This window comes from Puma concolor, chromosome A2, assembly GCF_028749965.1.
Source record: "Puma concolor isolate L17-30 chromosome A2, mPumCon1.1.hap2, whole genome shotgun sequence".
Classification (NCBI taxonomy): domain Eukaryota; kingdom Metazoa; phylum Chordata; class Mammalia; order Carnivora; family Felidae; genus Puma; species Puma concolor.
The window spans coordinates 111,393,270-111,416,095 of record NC_141668.1 but is presented as its reverse complement, the minus strand read 5'-3'; the positions used below and the strand labels follow the sequence as shown (position 1 = coordinate 111,416,095).

The window sequence follows — 22,826 nt, the reverse complement described above, 5'->3', positions numbered from 1 at the left end:
AGCATCTAAAGACGCTGAATCCCACAACCCACGAGGTCGCCACTGTCATCAGACCGGAGAGGAAACTGCCGTGCAGAGGAGGTGAACACCTGGCCCAGGATGGCGAGGGCATTCAGTGCTGAAGCTGACATCTGAACCCAGGGAACCTGGTTCCAGACTGATGCTCTTTCCCTCCACCATATTAAGGGACTATATTTTATATGGGCGCAATCTGCCTTCACGTGCACGGGAACCTTCCGAATGCAAGCAACGTTGGGATTCAAAGGCTTTTAGATTGGCAGTCCGGCTGGAATCCATCCCTGTGATGGAGGGAGGCGGGGTCAGACACAGAAACGACCCTCCTTCCCCACTGCATCGGAGCCCTGCCTCTCCGAGCACGTGAACAGCACTGCGCGCGCCCCGAGGTCAAGACCCGACGCTGGGGAAGGGGGCCACCTTTGGTCATGGAGAGCTTCCACGCCATATCGTCGTGGAAGGCGCGCAGCCGCTCCGCCTCGGCGCGCACCTCCTGGTCCTGCATCTCGTCCTCCAGCTGCAGCTCGCGACGCAGGCTGGTGTGCTTGGCCAACACTTTGGACGCGTAGGTCATCTTTTGGTGCATCCGCAGCGTCTTCTTCTGCTCCCGCTCCTGTTGGGCGGGGTCGGCCGGGGTCGGACGGGGCCGGCCACCACTTCCACCCCCTCCCCCACCGCACCTGGGACCAGCGTCCTCCCATCGGCGGCGACGCCTTGTCCCTGGGTCGCACAGCCTTGAGGGGACGCGCATGCGGCGCGGGGAGGTGAAGGGGGAATTGCCCGGGGGGCGCACTTGGGTCAGGGTGGGGGTGCACTTGGCGGGGCTGAGCATTGCTGCGCGCAGAGGGGGCTGCGGAGCTGTGTGCCGGGGAAAACGCTCCTGGGGGCTCTGAGCACAGCTCCCGGGGTGAGAGGGCAGTGGGGCTGAGAGCAGGGGTTAAGGGCGAGGTGGGGGTGGGGTTGCCAGATTAAGTACAGGATGCCGAGCCAGGTTTGCATTCCGGGTCAGTAGTGCAGGGACATACTAAGCGATGGTTCCTCCTGAAATTCATTCACACTATTCTCATATTCTCAAATTGTGATTTGCTAAATCGGACACACCGAAGGTTCCGGGAAGCTAGATCTTGTGAGTCTCCAAAAGAAACTCGAAATTCCGAGTTTGGTCTGCAAGCTCGGTAGTCAGAGCTGGCGGCGGCGGGCAGGTCGCCGGGGATCTGCTCCTCTCCACCCAGCCTGGCCTCCAACCTGCCCCAGCGTTGCTCCCGTCCCTGAGCCCTCAACTTGGGGGGACCCCAGGATGGCGTGGGGATGGGGGCTTTTCTTCCCTGAGGACTAGTGCAGGCCAAAGGCCCCCTCAGGGGAGCCCAGCCCTTCCTGCAGCCCAAGCCCTGGGGGTTCTCCACATCCTTCCATGGCCCAGGCACCTCAGCCTGCAGGATCAGACAGGCCTGCACAAATCCTCTTCTCTTCATCTGTCCTTTCCCCAGGGCTGCCAGGTGCAGCAATGAATGCTGCTTAGAAAGCTGCTTAGGGAAACCACATCTGTGGCAGGACCCAGCCCGAGGCCCCTAGATTGGACCTCCGTGTAGCAAAGCTGGGGAAATATCACCTAGATTCCCAGTGGCAGAGGGTCTGCACTTAGAAGAAACTGGGCAGCTGCTTGGGGTCAATGTGACATTGGGGGGGCTCTGCTGGGGTGCGGGATTGAGGGGGGAGGGCTGTGCTGGGGGGGGGGACGGGTGCCATGTTTGGGGGGTTTAGGAAGAAGGCAGAAGCGACCGTGGAAGCAGGGCCAGGCTGGGAAGAGATAATCCTGCCCTGGAGGAAGGTCTCTAAGTCCGTCAGAGAAAGTTGTGTGTGTTTCTGCTGTATTTGCCCACTTGGAGGCCTCGCAGAAGTGTGTGCTGCTCGGTGTGGCTTTGTGGGAGTGTCTCCTTCCAGGGCATGAGTGGGTGCACAGCATGGCAGCAGGATGGGGAAAACACTGATGGTGGCCCCCACAGAGCTTCTAGGCAGTTGGTGGGGCAGGGAGGTCTGAGTAGGGGCTGGAAAACGTGCATTTCCTTTTGTGTCTTCGGTTGGGGTCTCGGCCGGAGCCAGTTCTCCGAGGAATCTCAGATACTGAGCCATGAGTTGAAGTAGACAGAGTCAGCCCGGGAGGGCTGGTCATAGGCATGTGCCTGAGACCATGTCCCAGAAACCTGGCCCATGCTGAGCACTTCTCAGTGAAGATGCCCGCTGGTGAGTCCTCCCTGAGCCTGGCTGCAGTGACGCTTGCTCGCTCCAGCCATGCCACGGCAGGTGGGAGTGGGCAAGTGGGCTCTTGGGTGGGGAGGCAAGACAGACTATGCTGGGGTGCAGACAAGGCGCGGGCCGGTGGAGGGGGGTCCGGGGCTAGCTCAGGGACTCCCAGGTGCTGCTGAGGGCCATGCATATGTGTACGTGTGTGTGCGCACGCGCACACACGCACAGGTGCATGTTTGTGTGTGGATTTGGCCTCCAAGAATTCCCACGAGAGGGATTGTGCAAGGCTGGAGCAGTTGGAGGGGCGGGTCTCCTGGGAGAGGCGAGAGGGGGCCTGAGGTCTGAGAAGGGCCTTGAAGGACAGGGAGTGTCAGGAGGGTGGCATCTCATGCAAGGGACAGCAGAAAGACCTGGTGGCTGAAGCACGGTGGCCACAGCAGCTTCCAACAGCCCACTCTGACAAGGCCCAGGAAGAGTGGCGATGAAGCTGGGTAAGACAGTGGGACAGGTCAGAGATTGGATCGTCAGGGTTTCGAGTTGATTTTTTAAAAATAGTGAGGGGCACCTGGGTGGCTCAGTCGGTTAAGCATCCAACTTCAGCTCAGGTCATGATATCACGGCTCATGGGTTCGAGCCCCGTGTGGGGCTCTGTGCTGACAACCCGGAGCCTGGAGACTGCTTGGGATTCTGTGTCTCCCTCTCTCTCTGCCCCTCCCTCACTCTCTCTCTCTCTCTCTCTCTCAAGTATCAATAAACATTTTTTAAAAATAGTGAACCATTGACTATTCTAGAGTGAGAGAGTGACCTGAAGAAAGTACTCTTCTGAGAAGAGCAATCTGGGTCTGCGTGCATGAAGGAGGGAAGAGTTGCAGGCAGGCCTCAGTCCTGGATACTCACTAGGCGAGACTTATTCCGCTCCTGATCTCTGAGCAAGAAGAAATCCACGTCTCCAGACATGTGGAAAGGATTAGCCACATGGTCAGGAACAATCGCGGGCACTGGGGAGGGAGATATCTCATTGGAGAGACGAGCCAGCTCTTCCAAACAGGTGGTCTGTGCCTCTGGAGTCCTGGTGCCCTCCCAACCCAGCATGAGGAGCTTCCTTGTAAGCGTGAGCAGGTGTTGAATGTTCTCTTGGATCCAGCTGTGCCTGAAATCCAACCCTGGACCTTCTGACTGCAGAAACTCACCTGTCAGGTTTAACCTAGGTGGGCTTGGGCTTCTGTCCCTGACATCTGAAAGAGGCCTGGTAAACACAGCTCCCACCCCCCGCCCCCGGTCTCAGACATGTGGCCCTCTGTCCCCTCTCATTTAAAGTCCCAGGAACCCCCATTCTGCAGAGGGGAGAAGCAGGAGTGGGGAAGTGATGGGGCCAGATGGTCGGGGAGGCCTGGTGACTCCAGAGCAGAGGCACCTGCCTGCGGAGGGCAGTGAGTGCTGTAGGGCAATGCCCTGTCCGCAGGATTCTCCACAAGCCCCCCAGAGGGAGGCTGAGTTTGGGGGCGAGTGACGGCAAAACACCTGAGGCCAGGGGAGGCAGGGCAGGACTTTGAGAGATGGGAGCTGCCAAGGACCCTAATTTTGCTGCTCCTCCCACCCCTTTGGGTAAGGGTTAGGTTCCCACTGCTCAGCTCAGCAGGGATCAGGGAGGACAGAACCCAGAAGCACCAAACTAAGGTCTTAAAAATATGGTTGCTTTCTCCCGCATCCTCCATTTGGAGGAAACAGCATTCGTTGTAAAACAAAGTAAAGCATTCTTGGAAGCTAAAGAGTATAATAACAAAATAATTCCTCCACTTCAAAACAATCGCTGGTAATATTTCTGGGGGTATTTTCTTCTAGTACATGCTAACACCTATTTTTAATAATTTCATATCTTCTTTTAAAAAACACTTGACCAGGGGCGCCTGGGTGGCTCAGTCGGTGAAGCGTCCGACTTCGGCTCAGGTCATGATCTCATGATTCATGAGTTAGAGCCCAGCATTGGGCTCTGTGCTGACAGCTCAGAGCCTGGAGCCTGCTTCGGATTCTGTGTCTCCATCTCTTTCTGCCCCTGCCCCACTCATGCTCTGTCTCTCTCTCAAAAGTAAATAAACACTTTTAAAAATTAATAAAATAAAAAAATCTTTAAGAAAATAAATAACTAAAAACACTTTACCTTCAGCAGCTGTCTGCGAAATTACTAATTCTTTGTGGGCCTGTAGGCAAATGTAAAAGGCTGCGGTAACGCGTGATTTCATCAGGACCTGTTGCCGGGACATGTGCAGCAGCCCGGGAGCCGCCTCGGACACCCCGCGGCACACACCCGTGTGCCCCCACGGACTGGGTCTTTGCAACTGATTTCGGGAAGGGAGAACAGAGGCCAGGGGCTGTGAGCATTTCCAGACTTCGAAGTCTGATGCTGGCCTGCCTTTCCTTTCTGTCTTATTTCACACCCTCACCAGCAGAAAGGGGATGCTGTGAAGGGGGGATATGAAGTTCTAAGAGACTCAAAATACCGCCGCACAAGAGTCCTACTTGTCAACTAGGAAGAGTGGAGAAACTGACAGACTCCACCCTGCTCAGGCCATCGGAGGGAACCAGGGCGGAAGCCAGAGGGGTGGGCCATTTCTGGCCAGTGCAACCCCAGCATGTCACCCCAGTGGTCCGCCAGGACCCTTCACCCACACCTGTCCTGTGGAGGTGTCAGGAAAGCCCCGAGTCCACAACATCTTTATACTATTCTTTCAACTTTTCAACCGGTCAAAATAGTTTGAAAACGAGTGAGAAGAATAAAGAAAGATTATCCACTCCTGGGCCCAGCCGGGAGGAGGAAGCAGGCAGTCCGTTCTCAGCTGGGCTTCTGGAGAGGGGAGCCCGTGGGAGGGGGGCACCCAAGATAGGGAGAGGTCATGTGGGTAGTGGTCACACGGGTGGTGGATGGGAGGAGAAGGGACCGGGCTTGTGCAGGTTTGGTTTGGAGTCGTGCACTCTTGTCCCACGCCTAATCACAACTTTCTTTTACATCCTTTGATTCCGACACAGCGGTTCCAGAAGAGACCGCCCAAGGGCCTCTCTGTGTCAGGCGGCAGGGGAGGTGGGGGGGAGGTGGCAGGGGGAGGAGGTCGGGGGACATGGTGCCCTGGGCACGTGGCTCGCCTCCCTCACCAGGCCATCCCCGCCCCCCCCCCACCCCCGCCAGAAAAGGCATAAGTTTAGAAATTGCACACAGCTCCGGACAAGAAGGGGGGAGCCTGGCAGACAGGGAGTGTTGGAACTGGGGAGGCAGCGGGTCTGGGGTTAAGTGGGGAAGTGCGGCCCAATGGGCTGGGCTGTGGGAGGAGGGTGTGCAGGAAGTGATGGCTCTGGGTGCAGCAGTGGTGCTGCACAGCTAACCCCCTCCTCACATCCTCATGCCTGTCTCTCTCACTCCCTGCATCTGCCCAGCAGCCCCGGGCAGAGGCATCTCCCTAAATTCAGAAGAGTGAGGACTGAGCCAGAGTCGGAGTCTTTATGTCCCCAAACTGGCCGGTAGCACGCCTGGGCTGCATGTCCCGTGTCCCCATCGAAAAGATTAATTACGATAGTTAGCAAGCACTGAGCACTTAACCGTGGGCCAGACCAAGGACTATACCTGACTTGATTTTCATAGCAATCCTATGAGTTGGGAATTCTTGTTACTCCCACTGAGGAAACTGAGGCACGGAGAGGGAAGCGGCTCACCCGAGGCCACAGAGCTAGAAGTAGCTATGTGGGGACGGGCTTCCAAAAACAGAAATTGCATTTGCAGTCTTGCAAGTAGGGAATGTTTCCGAACGGCTAATGGTTAATGTATTAATGTGAAGATGAGCCCACGATCAAGGATGGCAGTCATTTGGAGCAGATCATTCCAGAAAGGCAAAGTCGGTTTGACATTTAGAAACCAATCAATGTAGTAACCCCAATAACAGAATGGGGGAGAAAATTATATGATCTTTTCAAGAAATGCAGTAAAAGTATTTGATACAGTTCGAAACTGATTTTTAATGAGAGTCTTAGCAACATAGGAATAGAAGGAGACTTCCCTGGTCTGATAAGAGGAAGTGTGGTGAGCTGAGTAATGGCCCCCCAAAGATGTCCATGGCCTACACCCCAGACCTGTGACTAGGCTCCCTTATATGGTAAAGGGGACTTTGCGGATGGGATGAAGCTAAGGACCTTGAGATGCGAGATGGTCCTGGATTTGCAGATGGGTCTGATGCAATCACGAGGGTCCTTCTAACAGGAGGCAGGAAGGCCAGCAGCATGAGGAGGAGGTGTGACAATGAAGCAGAGGTTGGAGTGATGTCACAGAGACCGGAGGACGCTGTGCTGCTGGAGTTGGAAATGGAGGAAGGAGCCAGGAGCCAAGGACGCAGGCGCCTCTAAGCTGGAAAAGGCAAGGAAGCAGATTCTCCCCTGGAGCCTCTGGAAGGAACGCAGCCCCATGGACACTTTGATTCTAGTTTTCTAAGTTTCATTTTGGACTCTGACCTCCAGAATTGTAAGATAATTTATCTGTATTGCTCTAAGCCACTGAGTTTGTGGTAATTTGCTGTAGCAGCAACACGAAATGAGTACAGGAATCTACAAGAAACCTCTAGGCAAAATATTGTGTGCTTCCCCTGCCCCCCATGATCAGGAACAAGGCATGGATGCCCGTCTTTGCACTTCTACTCAGGGTTGTAGTTAAGCAAGAAAAAGAAATAAAAAGTATAAGCTTGGAAAGGAAGGACAAATAATGTCATCTCAAGGTGATGTGATTGTAGAGGAGAAAATCCAAAGAATCTGCAAACAAAATGGTTACAACTAGATTAGAGATGATTTATAGGTCTGATTGTAAAGTGAAAACAAAACTTGTATAAAATGCAGTATCTTCATGGCCTTGGGGGTCAGCAGAGAGCTTTAAAACAGTTCATAAAACATAAAACGATAAGAAAATGATTGGGAAAGTGAACTCCACTAAAATTAGGAACTTTTGTTCATTAAACATGCACCACTAAGAAGGGAAAAACCAATCTGCCAAGTGAGAGAAGGTATTTGCATATTTAGAACTGGTGAATGACTTGTTTCCAGAATATGTAAAGAGTTCCTAGAAATCATTAAAATGAAAAGACAACCCAGCAGAAAAGTGGGCAGAGTCAGGAACAGGCACTTCACAACAGAGTCATCAGTGAACATATGAAAAGGTAATCACTCTCATGGATCACAGGAAATATGAGATACTAATCCATATCCAAAGGGCCAGGTAATAGCAAAAGTATTGACAACGTGCCAGGTGTTGGAAAGGATGTGGAGCGTCTGGATTGCTCACACCTGTTACTGGTGGGACTGTGAATTGGTACAAGTGTTCTGGAAAACTGCTCAGCACTATCTACTAAGGTTAAACATCCTGCCAGCAATTCCACTCCTTCCTCATTTCCAGGAGAAATTAGCGTTTATGTCCTCTAAATGGCATGCACAGCAATGTTCACTGCAATATTGCTCAGAATATCAAAAACCCAGAAACAACCCAAATGTTCATCCATCCCGGAAAGAATGATATACTGTCGGCATATGCACACAACAGAATGCACACAGCAACAACCAAGAAGGGACTCTTGTGACTGGCATTTCACAGGTGTGATGTTGCGTGAAAGAAGCCAGGACCGAAAGAGCACGGAGTGTGACTGCACTTATATGAGGTTCAAGAATGGATAGAATGATTCTGGGGTGACAGCAGAGCCCTGCTGTCTCTGGGGGAAAGGGAACTTCCGGGAAGATGCAAATGTTCTAGATGGCGAATGAGATGGAAGCTACAAATGTGTATACATTTACTGAAATTTGTCAAACTGTATACCTATGATTTGTGCATTTCACCTAATTATACCTTAGCGAAGGGACCAAACCAATCACACCAAACCCGGATGCCTTACCCTTAATGTGGTGATCAGTTCAGGCACAGGGATCCATGATTAGAAGAAGCTGTTGGGTGAATGGTTGATGGGAATGTGGCAGAGGGCCAGGCGGTCACCACCAGACCCCACCGAGCGTGGCAATGCCACGAGTGGGGGGCAGCTAGACACACGGGCTTCTTGTGAGAGGTGGTAGGAAGCATTCTTGTGGACAAAATGGAACATCTTATCAAGCACGTAAGGTTAAAATGTACAATTAAAAGAAAGATGAGGAACAGAGAAACAGTTTCTAGAACAATGACCTGGTAGCAAACAATTACATACAGAACAGGGGTCGTTCTACAGGTAATTAACGCCATTTCTCAGTAAGTCAACACGTAGAAAATGAAAGGACGTGGGGGAGGGGCTCTGCTAGATTGTAAAGAGAGAGAAGATGATCAGATCTCATTTGAATCAATTAGAACGAATCTTCTATAGGAAGACATATCTGAGATAATTGGGTAACTTCACTGTGGTCTTGCAAAGAAAAGCCCTATTTTTGAAAAATGTATGTTGTGGGATGTAATGATGCAAGGACATGCCTGGATTTGACTTTTTTTTTAATGTTTATTTATTTTTGAGAGAATGATAGAGTGTGAGTGGAGGAGGGGCAGAGAGAGAGGGAGACACACAATCTGAAGCAAGCTCCAGGCTCTGAGCTGTCAGCACAGAGCCCGACATGAGGCTTGAACTCACGAACTGGGAGATCATGACCTGAGCCGAAGTCAGACGCCTAACTGAGCCACCCAGGTGCCCTGCCTGGATTTAAATTTAAAGTATGCTTGCCAAGTATGGAAACAACCCAGTTGTCCATGGATAAATGAATGGATAAAGAAGATGTGATACACACACACACACACACACACACACACGTGCACACACAGGAATATTAGCCATAAAAATGAATGAAATCTTGTCATTTGCGACAACGTGGATGGAGCTAGAGAGTATTATGCTAAGCAATGTTAAGTCTCTCAAGGAAAGACAAATACAATGTGATTTCACTTGTGGAATTTACAACATAAAACAAATGAACAAAGGCAGAAAAAGAGACAAACCAAGAAACAGACACTTCACCATAGAGAACCAAACTGATGGTCACCAGAGGGAGGGAGGGGCGTGGGGTGATGGGAGAAACAGGTGTTGGGGAATAAAGCATACAGCTATCATGGTGAATACTGAGTAATGTTCAATCACTATATTGTCCACCTGAAACTATTCTAGTTGTAGGTTAACTATATTGGAATTAAAACTTTAAAAATTAAAATTAAAAAATGTTCTGGCAAAGACAAAAAACAAAAAAAGAGAAGGATAGATGAAACAAATGTGGCTAAATCTTCTGTACTGGTGATGGGCACCTGAGTTCACAGGACCTTAGTCTCTATTCCTGGACAGGTTTGGGTTTTCAGAATCAAAAGAAAGAGGAAACCAGGTAGGTGGGGGGGCAGGCAGGGGAATGAGAGGTGGGAGCTCAGCCTGTGAGAGGTAGGCTCAGGGAGTGTGCTCCCATCTGCCCCCTTCTGTGGAAGGATCAGACTGGCCTTGGAACCTGGGGGGTGGCACAGGAGGCCAGGGGGATGGAACAGCACTGCAGAGGCTCAGAGGAAGCAGTACAAGCAGCCAGCTGCCTACCCTTCTTCCTCTTAACAAGGGGAAGTTGCCTAGTTGAAAAGTTACATGGCTCAGCCTCCCTTTCAGATACTGATGGCCACAGGACAAATTTTAGACAATGGAACGTAGGCAGAAATTGCTGTGTGGGTCCTCTGGGAAGGGTATTTTTCCAAGGAGGACTGAGCTGGCTGGGAGGCTGTTTTGCTCCTCCCTTGACCCTTTCCCCATGTCTGAAATCAGATGTGATGGCTGAGGCTGCAGCAGCTATTTTGTGACCACATGATAACTTTGCAGTTGAAACCCTAAGGCTAAAATTGGCTTGAAGGCAGAAAGACTTGGGATCTGGTCACCAGGACAGTTTCTTAGAACTGCTGTTTGTGGGGCCTCCTGGAGCTCTGGACTGCCTCCCACATTTCCCTTTACTGGAGGAAAAATAAATCCTACTTTGTTTACATTACTATTATTTTGGGTCTCGGTAACCCATTGGAAGCAGAAGACTTTCCTTTTGCCACCGGTGTTGAAGACAGGCCTACAGAGGGAGATGTCTGACTCTCACCCACGCAGACTTCAGCTCCCAGCTTGAGGGCTCCCTTTACCTGTGTTCCTGCGTTTTTCCTTTTTTTCTTCAATGACTGAAGTAGAACTATTGTCCGTGGACTCCAAGATGTTCTCTGCGGGGAGACGAAAGCAAAGGCCACAGCAAATGACTCATTGGCTCTTGAAGCCGTGAACACAGCAGGAGGCTGGGAGAGACTCCAGTGCCCTTGCCTGCCTGCTGAGCCCCCCCCCCCCCCCCGACAAGTCACCCAGCTTCCCTGAGCCTCAGTTTCCACATCTGAGAGGATTGTATGGACTTTGCTGGCAAGCTGTGATAACTGTGCACAAAAATGGCCCGTGTGCACACGTGCCTGACACACACAACACGTTTTGCGCTTTTCTCTTCAGCATCCTTCCATTTGCCCCACGAGAGGCGCGCAGGGCCCGTTTATGGGGAGGTCACAGACCCAAGCCCTCTGCTTCAGGGCCCTGCCTGCGCCTTTACCGTGAGCCTCCCAGGGCTTCCCTCGGGACTGCAGCGGAAGATTGGGGAAGCCCATATCCTTGATGCCTTCCCTTCAACTGACACCCACAGGGATGGAGGCATTTGGCCTGGTAGGTTCTCCTACCCCAACTCAGAAATCATCTGTAGCTTGGAGATTCCAGTCTATGCCAGCTTGGGAGGGCAGCCAGCTGCTGGCAGATGGGGAGGGGGCTGCCAGAGAGCCTGGGGATGTGCTCAGGTGGGCAGCCAGTCATTTTGGACCAGCTTGGGGGAGGAGACTTGGGATGACGCCGGGAAGGCAGGGCTTGTGAGGTGAGGGACATATACCAAGGGCAGACCCTGAGCAGCTGGGTGATGGGCTGTGGAAAGAGTGAGGAAGAGAGCTGTCCTGTGGCCCTGGCAGGCGGGTCAAGGGTGTGGGGCTGACAACTCAGATGCCTGCAGGTCAAACTGCATATATAACGGTGAGCAGAGGGGAGGCAATAGGGAGCGGTGAGGTGTGTGGAGAATTCAGGAGCACAGACTGCTGGGTGCATATTCTCCATCTGGCTGACTGCATGGTTCAATTGCCAGGTAGCAACATTTAGTTAACTAGATCACAAAAGTCAACGGATACTGCTATTATTTAAATAGATTAAAACCCAAGCCAAACAAACCAAAACTCTAATGAAATTCAACTTTTGTCTTAATTAAAAGAGCAATGCACAGGCATGGCAAAAAGGGTTAACGATGTGGTTTGCTGTGTTACGATGACCACTGAAATGACATGTTGATACGACGAAAAATCCTCACCCGGAGCCCTCCCTACCAAATGGATCTTTGTTTCTCTAACCAGAGGTATTTTTGCATACGCGTGCTTAGATGTCCCCTTACTTTTTCACTGCAAAATCATCTTTCATGCTACACCATGGATGAACCTTGAGGACACTGTGCTGAGTGACAGAAGCCAGTCACACAAGGACAAACACTGTATGAGCCAACTTACATGAGGTCCCCAGAGCAGTCAGACTCCTAGGGACAGAAACCAGGATGGTGGGTGTCAGCCACTGGGGGAGGGGATGGGGTGGGGAGTTAGTGTTCAATGGAGACAGAATTTCAGTTTTACAAGATGAAAAAGTTCTGGGTTTGGATGGTGGTGGCGGTTACCCACCAGTGCGAAGGTACTTACAATGCCACTGGTCTGTATACTTAAAAATGCTCAAAGGAGTAAATTTTGTTATGGATCATTTCCCATCATTTTTTAAAAGTTAGAAAAAAAAGAATAGAGGAACGGTTCAGTCGGTCGAGTGTCTGACTCTTGATTTTGGCTCAGGTCATGATCCCAGGGTCATGAGATCGAGCCCTGCATCGGGCTCTGTGCTGAGTGTAGAGCCTACTTGGGATTCTCTCTCTCTCTCTTTCTCTCTCTCTCTCTGCCCTTCTTCCCTTCTTGCATTCTCTCTCTCTCTCTCTCTCTCTCAGAAACAGTATATCTGCCCATGCACAAATCTCCTTGCTCCATAGTCAGGTCCCCTTAGTCAGGTGCCCCTTAGGACCCTGAGGCTATTTCTAATCTCATGCAATTTCCAAACTTGCACAATCCTTGCTCTCTATCACCAGCTTGAGCTGGACTGTTTCCCACACACCTGGAATTTGTCAGTCTGAGAGGCAATAAACTCATCTTGATTTTAATTTGCACTTTGCACTTCTTGATCTCAGAAAAGATCGTGTATCTTTTCAGATGCTGATTATCCTGGCTTCTCTCTGTTAGTATCCTTTGCTCATTTTTAAATTGGGATGTGGTAGTTTTTAAATGATCTTGAGCACTTCTACCTATTAGAGGACACTAGCTCCTTTGTTCGTCGGAGCTGCTGACAGTATGTTTGCTCCCGCTGATACGACTATTACCTTTGGACTGTCTCTCATGCATTTGCCTTACAGGACATTTTAATGTTTACTCAGTGCAATGCTTTGGCATTTTGTATCTTGCTTAGAGAGGCATTCTGCATCTGAAGGTTAAGTACATGTAAAAAGTTCCTGTTTTCTTCTAGTACTTTAACAGGATGCTTTTTTTTTTTTTAATTAAAAAGCTTTAAAAATGGAAGCCTACTTTTAGAAAAATTCTCCGGGGGAGGTGAGCTGGCTGCAACATGTCCTCATAGAAAGTGATAACATGCCCCCTCCCTACCCCCAGCAAGGGGAGACGAGGGGGTGGGCGCCTCCTGCCTCCAGGGGGAGACGAGGGGGTGGGCGCCTCCTGCCTCCAGTAGCACCTGTGCGGTGGGGGGTGGGGGGTGGGGGGAAGATGCCAGCTCCCTGGGGAAGCAACCTGTTGACCTGCTCCTTCTCCAGCAGCCAGCTGTCTCTCTGCCTCTACTCCCTTGAGACACCTTCTCTGCACTCCGGCTACAAGAGGGATGGGCCAGCACTGTGGGACCCAGCCTCGTCCCTCCTTCACTCTGGGACTTACTCGGTATCTCCCCTGCACACCGCCGAGCCTGTCCTCCGCACTACCAGGACCTTCTGCTCCCCACAGAAGACGGCTGGGGGCTTAGATGAGGGTGGGAGTCAGTGGCAGGACGGGGCGGGAGTAGGCATGGATGCAGTGCTTTCCAGAAGAGCCCGGTGGGGGGGGGGGGTGCTTGGTGCCTGACTGGGTGTGGGCATGGGAGAGAAGGGAGCCCCGGGGATAACTCCATCCCTTAGGCAAGAACGCCCTTGCATCAGGCGCTGTTTGCTGAGGTGGCAGAGAAGGGAAGGAGGGATCTGGGGTGGCGGGGGTGGGGATCAGGAGGCCCGGAGCTCAGGCAGGGTGCTGGGTTCAGGTCCCCGTGGCAACCGCCAAACAGGGGCTCTGAAGAGGCCACTGTTGATGGAGGCCTGGGGACTAGGGGAAGAGAGGACGCAAATGTGGGTGTCCCTGGTGGACAGATGGAAACTAAGGCTGTGGTCGTGGCTGAGAGAGAGGACGGCCCAGGACACAGCCCCAGGAACCCCGATGGTGGAGGAGCTTGGCAGGGAGGCCGACAGAGCAGATAGACAGGCCAGAGAGGACCAGAGCCCAGGGAGGAGGGCCGGAGAAGGAGCGAGTGGAGGGGAGGTGCCCTTGGAGAGGCCTCAGCCACGCCCCCAGAGCGAGATGGGCAGGGTGGAGTGATGGGGCAGAAGCCAGGATCCCACAGGGTTAGGGAGGGGATGCCAGTAGACACGGTAGGTTTGGCCAGCTCTCAAGGGGTGGCTGTGAATGCGGGGGAGGTGCACAGTCAGAAAAGGGCCACACAGCTGGGGAAGGGCCACCACCAGATTCCCCACAGGACACAGAAGGTCCACTCAAGGGGAGGAATTTGAGAGGCGGGGAAAACCAAGAGGAGTAATTCGGTGCTTTTAACAGCAGGGGCCTTGCCCACCCCTGGGTGTGAGAGGGCAAAGGAGAGACACATGCCAGAGCCCAAAGAGGTGGCTGCATGGAGTCTTGACCATACCTGGCAGCCTGGCAGACCATTTAAGACACAATTTGGAAAAATGATCACGCGCTCATATCCTCTGTGGTGGCTACCACCTACCATAGCCCCCAGCGTCCCTGGGCTCTGGCACTCACGCCCTGCCATGACCCCTCCAGCCGTGGAAGCGACAGTGGGTGACTTTTGGAGCGAGGTCAGAGAAGACATTGTGGTCCTGCCTTGCTCTCTCTGGGATCACCTGCTCTGGAAGTGTCAGCCCCAGCCAACGGTCATGTGACTGAGCCTGCTGGGAGCCCATGCCGCGGCCCCAGCCTCGCCTTCAGATGACCGCAAAGGAGATGCCCTGGGCCAGAACCCCAAGCCAAGCCCCTTGTGAGTTCCTGACCCACGGAAACTGAGCTAACGCATGCTTACTATTGTTTTAAGCCACCAAGTTTTGGGGGGAATTTGTTACACAGCAGTAGAGAACCAGCACACTCTTCAGTGGCTTATAGGACTGTAGGGGTCACCTTCCTTCATAAGATGGGGAACTCCTTGAGGACAGGTGCATTAACTGTGGCTTGTCCTTTCTATATCTGACGCTCTAATATCTGGATCTTACTGTCCCTGCCTCTCCACCCTGGGGTTGGCCAATCCCTAGAGAGAGTTAAGGAGTTGTCCAAGAGTACGAACTAACTAATCCGGAGCTCACACACCCACCTCCCACCTCTGCTATCATGTTCTCATACCCAGGTCCACTGGCCCCTGCTCCAATCACCCAAGGCCAGGTACCAGACATCTCAAGACAGCACTATGCCCCGAGTCCTGAAATTACTCAATCCAGTCAACCCTAAGCCCATATACCCTGCCTCACCCATTCCTTCCCATGGAAATCACAACAGAGGCTCCTGCCCACAGTTGCCCTGCTCCCTCTGCTTTTGACCCAGCCCGGTCCTTCCCTGTGTGGCCCTGCTTCCTGTTTCTAGGGATCTGTGAGGATAACAAACTACCTCTCCCATGGCAGCCACCCTCTCATCTGTTGGCCTCATCAGACCTGAGTAGTAATGCAACCTACATTGTATTTTTTTAAATTTTTTTATTTGTGTGTCAATTTTAATATCTATATATGGATTTACATTTCCATAGTTCTTTTTCGTTACGTTGATATATCTACATGGCACATTTATGATTGCTTTTGTTCTCTTTTTAAAAAAATTTTTTTAATGTTTATTTTTGAGAGAGAGAGAGAGAGACAGAATGTGAGTGGAGGAGGGGCAGAGAGAGAGAGGGAGACACAGAATCCGAAGCAGGCTCCAGGCTCTGAGCTGATGTGGGGCTCGAACCCACGAACCTCGAGATCATGACCAGAGCCCAAGTTGGACACTTAACTGACTGAGCCACCCAGGAGACCCTCTTTTTTTTTTCTTTTTAGTTAGCATACAGTGTTATATTAGTTTCGGGTGTACAATACAGTGATTCAACAATTCTATACATCACCCCGTGCTCATGATGACAAGTGCTCTCCAGAATCCCTATCACCTATTTCACCCATCCCCCACACCCCTCCCAGCCTCTTCATCCAGTTCTGCCCTGGAAACTGCAAGTGTCCATCTAGACTCTAGAGTTCCAAATTGGGATTCTGATAGCTCCTGCCAGCTCAGAAGTTGTTTTGGTGGAGAGACGGATTCCTGGATCTTCCTACTCTTAATATTTCCCATGACGTCACCCCAAGCGTAGAGATTTTACTCTTTTAGATGCCCTTGTGAATGGAGTTGCTTTCTTAATTTCCACTTTGGATGGCTTGGTGCTGGCGTGTAGGAACACAAATAGTTTTGGTGTTTTGATCTTGTACCCTGCAACCTGGCTGAATTCATTTACTTGCACGAGCAGCTTTCTGGTGCGTTCCTTGGGATTATCTTTATATATAGGAGTAGTTTCCCGTCTTCCTTTACAGAGGGGGCGCCTGGCTGGCTCGGGCAGTGGAGCATGTGACTCTTGATCTGGGGGTTGTAAGTTGGAGCCCCACACTGGGTGGGGAGTTTACTTAAAAACAAAATCTTTTTTTTTAATGCTTATTTATTTTTGAGAGAGAGAGAAAGAGAGAGAGAGAGAGCACAAGTGGGCGAGAGGCAAAGAGGAAGACACAGAATCCAAAGCAGGCTCCAGGCTCCAAGCTGTCAGCACACAGCCCAACACGGGGCTCAAACTCACGAACCCCGAGGTCATGACCTGAGCTGAAGTTGGACACTTAACCGACTGAGCCACCCAGATGCCCCAAAAAACAAAATCTTCAGAAAAGAAACATAAATGCTCTGGCTTGAGCTTTTAGCACAGTGTCGAATAGCTAGCAGACATCCCTGCCGAACTCCGACCTTCAGGGGAAAGCTTTCAGGCCAACAGGATTGTACCAAGGACCTGTTACTTGCCAAGCAAGTACGGCAGGCAAGACGGGCAAACACCCCTGCCTGGGTGGAGCTTACGACTTGCTGGGAGAGACAGACAAGTTGGGAACGCTGACGCACGTTGGCAGGTGGAAAGTGGCACCAAGAAAAATAAAACAGAAGGTGACATTTGAATGAACTCCTAAAGGAGGCAGAGCAGGGAGCCACAGGGAGATCTAGGGGAAGAGCATTCTGGTCTGGCCTAGGAACACAGGCAGTGGAGCGGCAGGAACAGAGCAGCTCTGAGAGGGAAGCTGTTTATTGCTTTTCTCTCCAACTTTCTGCAGGGGTCCTGCAGACCCCTCCCCACAAGCCTGACTGGGAAGCCTTGGGTCTAGTCTGGGCTTTCCCTGGCTCCTCTGCCTGGACAAGGTCTCTGTTAAGTGTCCACCTCTGCACCAGGGGTGACGCCTTGCCCAGCATCTCCAGGGAGGCTGTGGGTGAACCAGCCCCTCTTCCTGTGTCACAGACAATGGCATCCCTACTCATTGAAGTCATAAGGCCCAGAAATGGTGCCATCTCCCTGCTTAAACCCCTCCTAGCACCTCAACAGAACTGAATAATCCTCCCCACAGCCTGCAAGGCCCTACCCAAGTTGTGCCAGACTGGCTTTCTGTCTCTTCCTCTCACACTGCAAGCTCATACTGGCTTCAGGACCTTTGCTGGGCTTTCTCCACTGCCTCGAATGTCCTCTCTATTTCATCCTTCAGGATCGTTACTGATAGGTATCGAATGTCACCTCCTCTGAGACGCCTTCCCGGACTACCGTTCCCATTTAAATTACGCCCTATGCCCCTGCCCAAAGCCTCTGGTAGGTCTCCTTCTACTGCTTCTTGGCTGGTAAATACAGACTGTTTGCTTTCCAATGTCTGCCTCCCTTGTCGCAATATGAGTCCTCACCAAGGGGAGGGTTTTATTCATTCCTGAATCCCTAGTGCTTAGAACAGATGCCTGCATCCAGCTGGCACTTAAGAAAGGTTTGTGAATGAAGAGCAAACCCAGAGCTCACTCCTCTGATGTCAAATTCCGGCCGTCTTGGCCCAGACCCCTTAACCACCGCTCCACCTGTATTCTCTGAGCATCTTCTTCAGACTCAGGCTTCACACTGGGAGACCAGCCGAGGCCCTGAAGGTGGGGTACTGGTTGTAATAATGGTGGGTGTAATAATTACTGGGTGTAATAATGGTGGAGAGACTAATAATAGCAATGTCAAGGAGGCTACTGTTTATAGGGCACTTACGGTGCACAGGGCGTCATGCTGAGCCCTTGACCTGTGTTTCCATTTGCATCTCACAATAGCCTTAGGGACTGGGGATTGCTCCCATTCCACAGATGCGGTAGCTGAGGCTCGCAGAGGTGCGGTGCTCCACCGGGTGTGTCTGACCCCAGTGCCTCCGCCCTCGGCTCTCTGGGTTGGGCTGGGGTCCAGACAGCCTACCTGTACCTAGCCCAGGCTCCCCTCTCCCCCCAGGGAACTCAGTCTTTCTGGCCCTTACCTTAGTCCCCAGCTCCTGAAGCTGAACCCAGGATGTCAGGCTCAACAATCTGCCCCCATGGAGCGATTTCACGTACCCCCCTGTGTGCCCCTGCTTGGCCTGGCCTGGTAATGCCCTGGGTCTGTACACTTGAGGTACCTGCTTGGCCCGGTTTCCTCCCAAAGGCACAGACCCTCAACCCAGACCAGGGAAGCCTCCTGTTTACATGTCACCTGCAAGGGAAGTGATATACACAGTGTTGAGGGTTACAGGGTACGCCCCGCCCCCTGCCATGTAACCACTCTCCTGGTTCTTCTGGATGAATCAACATAGTTTATAAAGTCTTCAACGGTCTTGTGCTAGTGCAGTCATGTTGCTGCATCGGTGTGTGTGTGTGTGTGTGTGTGTGTGTGTGTGTGTGTGTGTCTGTGCGTTTAGAATCGATTTGTTGTCTGTAAACATTTCAAAGCTATCTTTTTTTTTTTTTTGGTAACCCCATTTCAGCCTTTCTTCATTTTTTAATTCACTCTGGAACAGAGCGAGTAAGCACAGAATGGCAACAGTGGGGGCAAATGATATCTGTACATGTTTTTAAATATTTTTTTAATGTTTATTTATTTTTGAGAAACAGAGATAGAGCATGAGTGGCGGAGGGGCAGAGAGACGGAGACACAGAATCTGAAGCAGGCTCCAGGCTCTGAGCTGGCAGCACAGAGCCCGACGTGGGGCTCGAACTCATGGATCGTGAGATCATGACCTGAACCAAGATGGACACTTAACCGACTGAGCCACCCAGGGGGCCCCGATAGCTGTACATGTTTTAAAACAAACTAAATGCCAATTAGCATGGACTGATTAAATAAACTATGGTACATCCACACTATGGGATTACTGTTCTGCTCACAACACTAGAAGTCTAAGGGTACTCATATATTGATAAGAAAGCGTCTCCACGGTATCTGGGTTAATGGAAAAAACCAAGGTGCAGGAAGCCTGTGTCTTGTGTGGCCATCTGTGTGAGAAAGGGACAAACTGTATGAACTGTATCTATATGTATATGAACTGTATTTATATGCCAGTGTGCACAGAGCTTATGAATGGAGCTCTGTGGAAGGAGGTGAGAGATTGGAGCCAAGGGCCACCTCTGAGGCGGCAATACTGCGTATCTGGGGACAGGTGGGGCCTTTCACAAGAGGGGGCTTTGAACACTTTGGAATTTTGAACCATGGCAACAGTTTACCTACTCAAAAACAAATTACAAGCTGAAGGCATTTAAGAGCACACAGATGACAGTGTTTCCTACTCTGCAACCCGCCCCCCCCCCCCAGCCCTGGCGGCCTCCCTCCAGGCCACCCAGGGGGGGCACCTGGCAGCAGGTGTGTGACTTCAGAGGAGGCAGGATGTCCTCCCACAAGGGCCTGGGGCCAGCTGGTACTTCCTCTGGGCTCATCCCAGTGACCATAGCTGCAGAAAGGCTGAGAGAGCCCCACCTCCACTATGGTACCTTCTACAAAACCTGTTATGGGGTGAATTGTGTCCCCCACCCCTCCAAGTTAATGTTTCTGAGTACTTGAAATCCTAACTTCCAGCACCTCATGACATGACCCTGGTAAGAAATAGGGTCATTGTAGACGTAGATGAGGTCATGGGTAGTAGTGTGGGCACCTATCCTGTATGACTCCCGACCTTAATCAAAAGGCGAAATTTGCAACAGACACGCACACAGGCAGAATGCCATGTGACGATGAAGGCAGAGTGACGCATCCATAATCCGAGGAACGCCAGACATTGCCAGCCAACGAAGCCAGGAGACAGCCTGGAACAGACTCTTCCTCGTGGCCCTCAGAAGGCACCAGTCCTGCCGGGGACACCTATGTCTTGGACTTCAGCTCCCCAGAGCCGTGAGACAATAAATGTCTGTGGTTTAAGCAGCCAGTCTGTTGTGGCACTTTGTTACAGCGCCCTAGGAATGGAACATGGAGTTTCTAGGGAACCTGGCACACCTGGGATTTCTGCCTCATGGCCTGATTTGGAAACACCTTCACCTCAACTGACCCTGGACCTCACTATCCCAAGCTCCCTAGGCTGTCACTGATTCTGAGCCTAGGCCAGCCCCATACTTACTGTTGTAAATCATGTCCTTGGAGACCATAGTGGATGTTATCTTGGACATCTGGACAGAGGAACAAAGGCTTTTTGCAAAACTTGGCCTTGGCTAAAGGCGATTCCAACCTGAGGAGTGACACAGTGTTTGAGCCAGATGATCCCCGGGCCCTCACCCCCGTATCCCTGGGTGGCTGGGAACAGCTCGCATCTACTGAGGGCTCACTGTGTGGCCAACACCTATATCTTCCCGCCTCCCCCCTCCTTCATCCTCTCTCCCCTCCTTGACTTGGTTCCAGTTGCCCTGACTTATCTTTCTGTTTCTAGAGCATGCACCGCCACACAAGACACAGACTTCCTGCACAGCCTTGCTCTGTCTCAGGGTCTTTGCATGTACCACTTCCTTGGCCAAAAAATGTTCACCCACACCCAGCTGTGGGTGGGAGGGTGCTCCCCCTGCACCACTTCAGAGATGTCTTCCTTCACCACACCGTCCACATGCTTTCTTTCTCCCCAACCCCATATGACCTCACCTTACTTTCTTCGCTGCAGTTACCGCTGTCTGAGTTATCACTTAAAAAAAATCCGTGCATTGCCTATTTCCCCCCTGAAAGCAACCTCCAAGAGGACAGGGGTCTTTTCTCACGTGGAGCCAATGTGCTCATCAAAGCGCCTAGCGTGGCGTCTTTGGAGCGTCTTAACGATTCGCTGAATGAAATTTTCCTTTTGCAAAGGAAGAAGCAAAGTGGAGATTCAGCGAGGCGTCCAAAGTCACACAGCAAAGAAAGGCCACAGCGGGGATTCCAGCTCAAGATTCCTGGCCTCCAAAGTCCGAGCCATTCCAGCAACACTCTGCTACTGCCCAGGCCTGGAGAAGGACGAGTTAGCAGCGCCCCGCTTCCCAACACCCCAACTCGGTTGGGATGAGCAGTGGGCCATACAGCGGGGGTGCACAAGGCATGGAAGGACACAGGGATGGCTAGACAGCTAGGTATATGATAAAGCAAAGTAACGAGTAAGGACACACGGGCAGCCTTGCAAAGGGGCCTTGCAAGGGGCGCCAGAGGAGCCCTCCCCGGGCCCCACGCGCATCCCCGGCCCCGCGCAACCCCCCATGCGACCCCGCGCGCACCCACCGGCCCACGTGCGCAGCGGCTAGCTCCGAAACCTCCGCGCGGCAGTTCCCGGCCCAGGGCGTCCGGGCCTTCTATTTACGTCGCCATGGCAACCATTCTTCTTGCAGGCCAGGGCGGTGACGTCACAAAGCCTAGACGCCCCGGCTGCGTGGGGGTGGGGCCTGCGGGCTGCAGGGTCCCGGCGCAGAAAGTCGTAGAGTCCTGCTGTCCGAGCTGTCGGGTCGCCGCCCGAACGGTGTGGGATGGGGCCTGGGGAACAGGAGTTTCCTCCCTCCGTCATTCCTCGTTCCTCACTCTTGCTCTTTTCCTGTCGTTCCCCGATTCATTTCTTCAGTGTGCACCTCGGGATACCTGTGGTGCAAAAACAGACCTGTCCTTTCTGTCGAGTGGACCTCACTCTCTAGAGGGGCTGTTCTCAAAGTGTGGCCCCGGGGCCAGCAGCATCAGAGATGCCAGGAACTCTTTGGAGAAGTCAACGTTCTGCCTGTTTCTGAAGCAGAAATTCTAGGGGCAGAGCCGTGCAACCAGGGCGGTAACAGGCTGGTTACATTGCTGGCTAAGGCTTGAGAATCCCTACTCTACCAGAGGGCGAATGAGACATGTACGAAAGACACAGAATGACCAGCAAGGACTATCAGAAGACAGGGAAGGAATGAGATGTTAAAGAGCAGGGATCCAGTTCAGATAGTCCAGATTCACCAGCGGATGTGGGCTAGGGTGGGCCCTCTGCCTCCCCAGCTGACATCCCTTGTTCCTTCAAAACAGGAGAACCCCTCCAGTCCTCACCATGGTCACCACATTGTCCCATGCATCTAGGGAATTTGCAGATTCACAAAGGCTGCTTGGAGCTGGGGCACAGTCAGGGCTCTGTCTTTCTAGCAGTATTCTGTGCTCTGGAGCAGACTGCCAGCCAGCAAGATGCCAGGGAGAATCCCAGCAGCTCCTGGCTCTGCCCAAGGCAGGTGTAGCAGGTAGGGAGACCAGTTCCATGGAACATGGAGGGGCTCCCTGAGGTGGAAGGAGCGGGGATCCCTCAATTCCCACTGGAGGACCGTGTTCCAACTGGCAGTATCTACCATAGGCTTTGTACAAGGGACAAAGGAAATATTATGTTAAGCCATATACGTGATTTGTGTGCGTGTGTGTGTGTGTGTGTGCTCACATGTGTCTGGGAGTATTTATTACAGCAGCGAGCATTCAATACCCTGAATAGACAAGTGGTGTTTCTTTACCCCCAGGATAGAGGCTCCTTACACTGTCAGGTAAAACCCCAAATGGTTTAGCCCCTGCCTGTCTGTGCAGCAGCAGAATAAAGAGCTGTGCACTGGAGTCAGGTATCAGCAGGAAAGCAAACACTTTCAAAATGGTTTATCTCGGACACTTATTGCTCTGAGACTTTTGGGAATCTGG

At 51.9% G+C, this 22,826-nt stretch overlaps 1 protein-coding gene across 3 annotated transcripts in view; it reads right to left on the bottom strand.

Moving 5' to 3' along the window:
* CFAP100 (cilia and flagella associated protein 100) overlaps nucleotides 1-21,510 on the bottom strand; it is a 51,358-nt gene extending 29,848 nt beyond the window's left edge. For all 3 annotated transcript variants that reach the window (XM_086697256.1, XM_086697257.1, XM_086697258.1), the window contains exons 1-5: nucleotides 21,417-21,510; nucleotides 20,302-20,409; nucleotides 10,397-10,471; nucleotides 3,157-3,257; nucleotides 436-628 (exon numbers count right to left, since the gene is read on the bottom strand). In XM_086697256.1, the coding sequence (XP_086553382.1) occupies nucleotides 436-628; nucleotides 3,157-3,257; nucleotides 10,397-10,471; nucleotides 20,302-20,350 (418 nt within the window). In that variant the 5' untranslated portion in view covers nucleotides 20,351-20,409; nucleotides 21,417-21,510. The remainder of the gene's footprint in view (nucleotides 1-435; nucleotides 629-3,156; nucleotides 3,258-10,396; nucleotides 10,472-20,301; nucleotides 20,410-21,416) is intronic.
* Nucleotides 21,511-22,826: the final 1,316 nt, after the last annotated feature.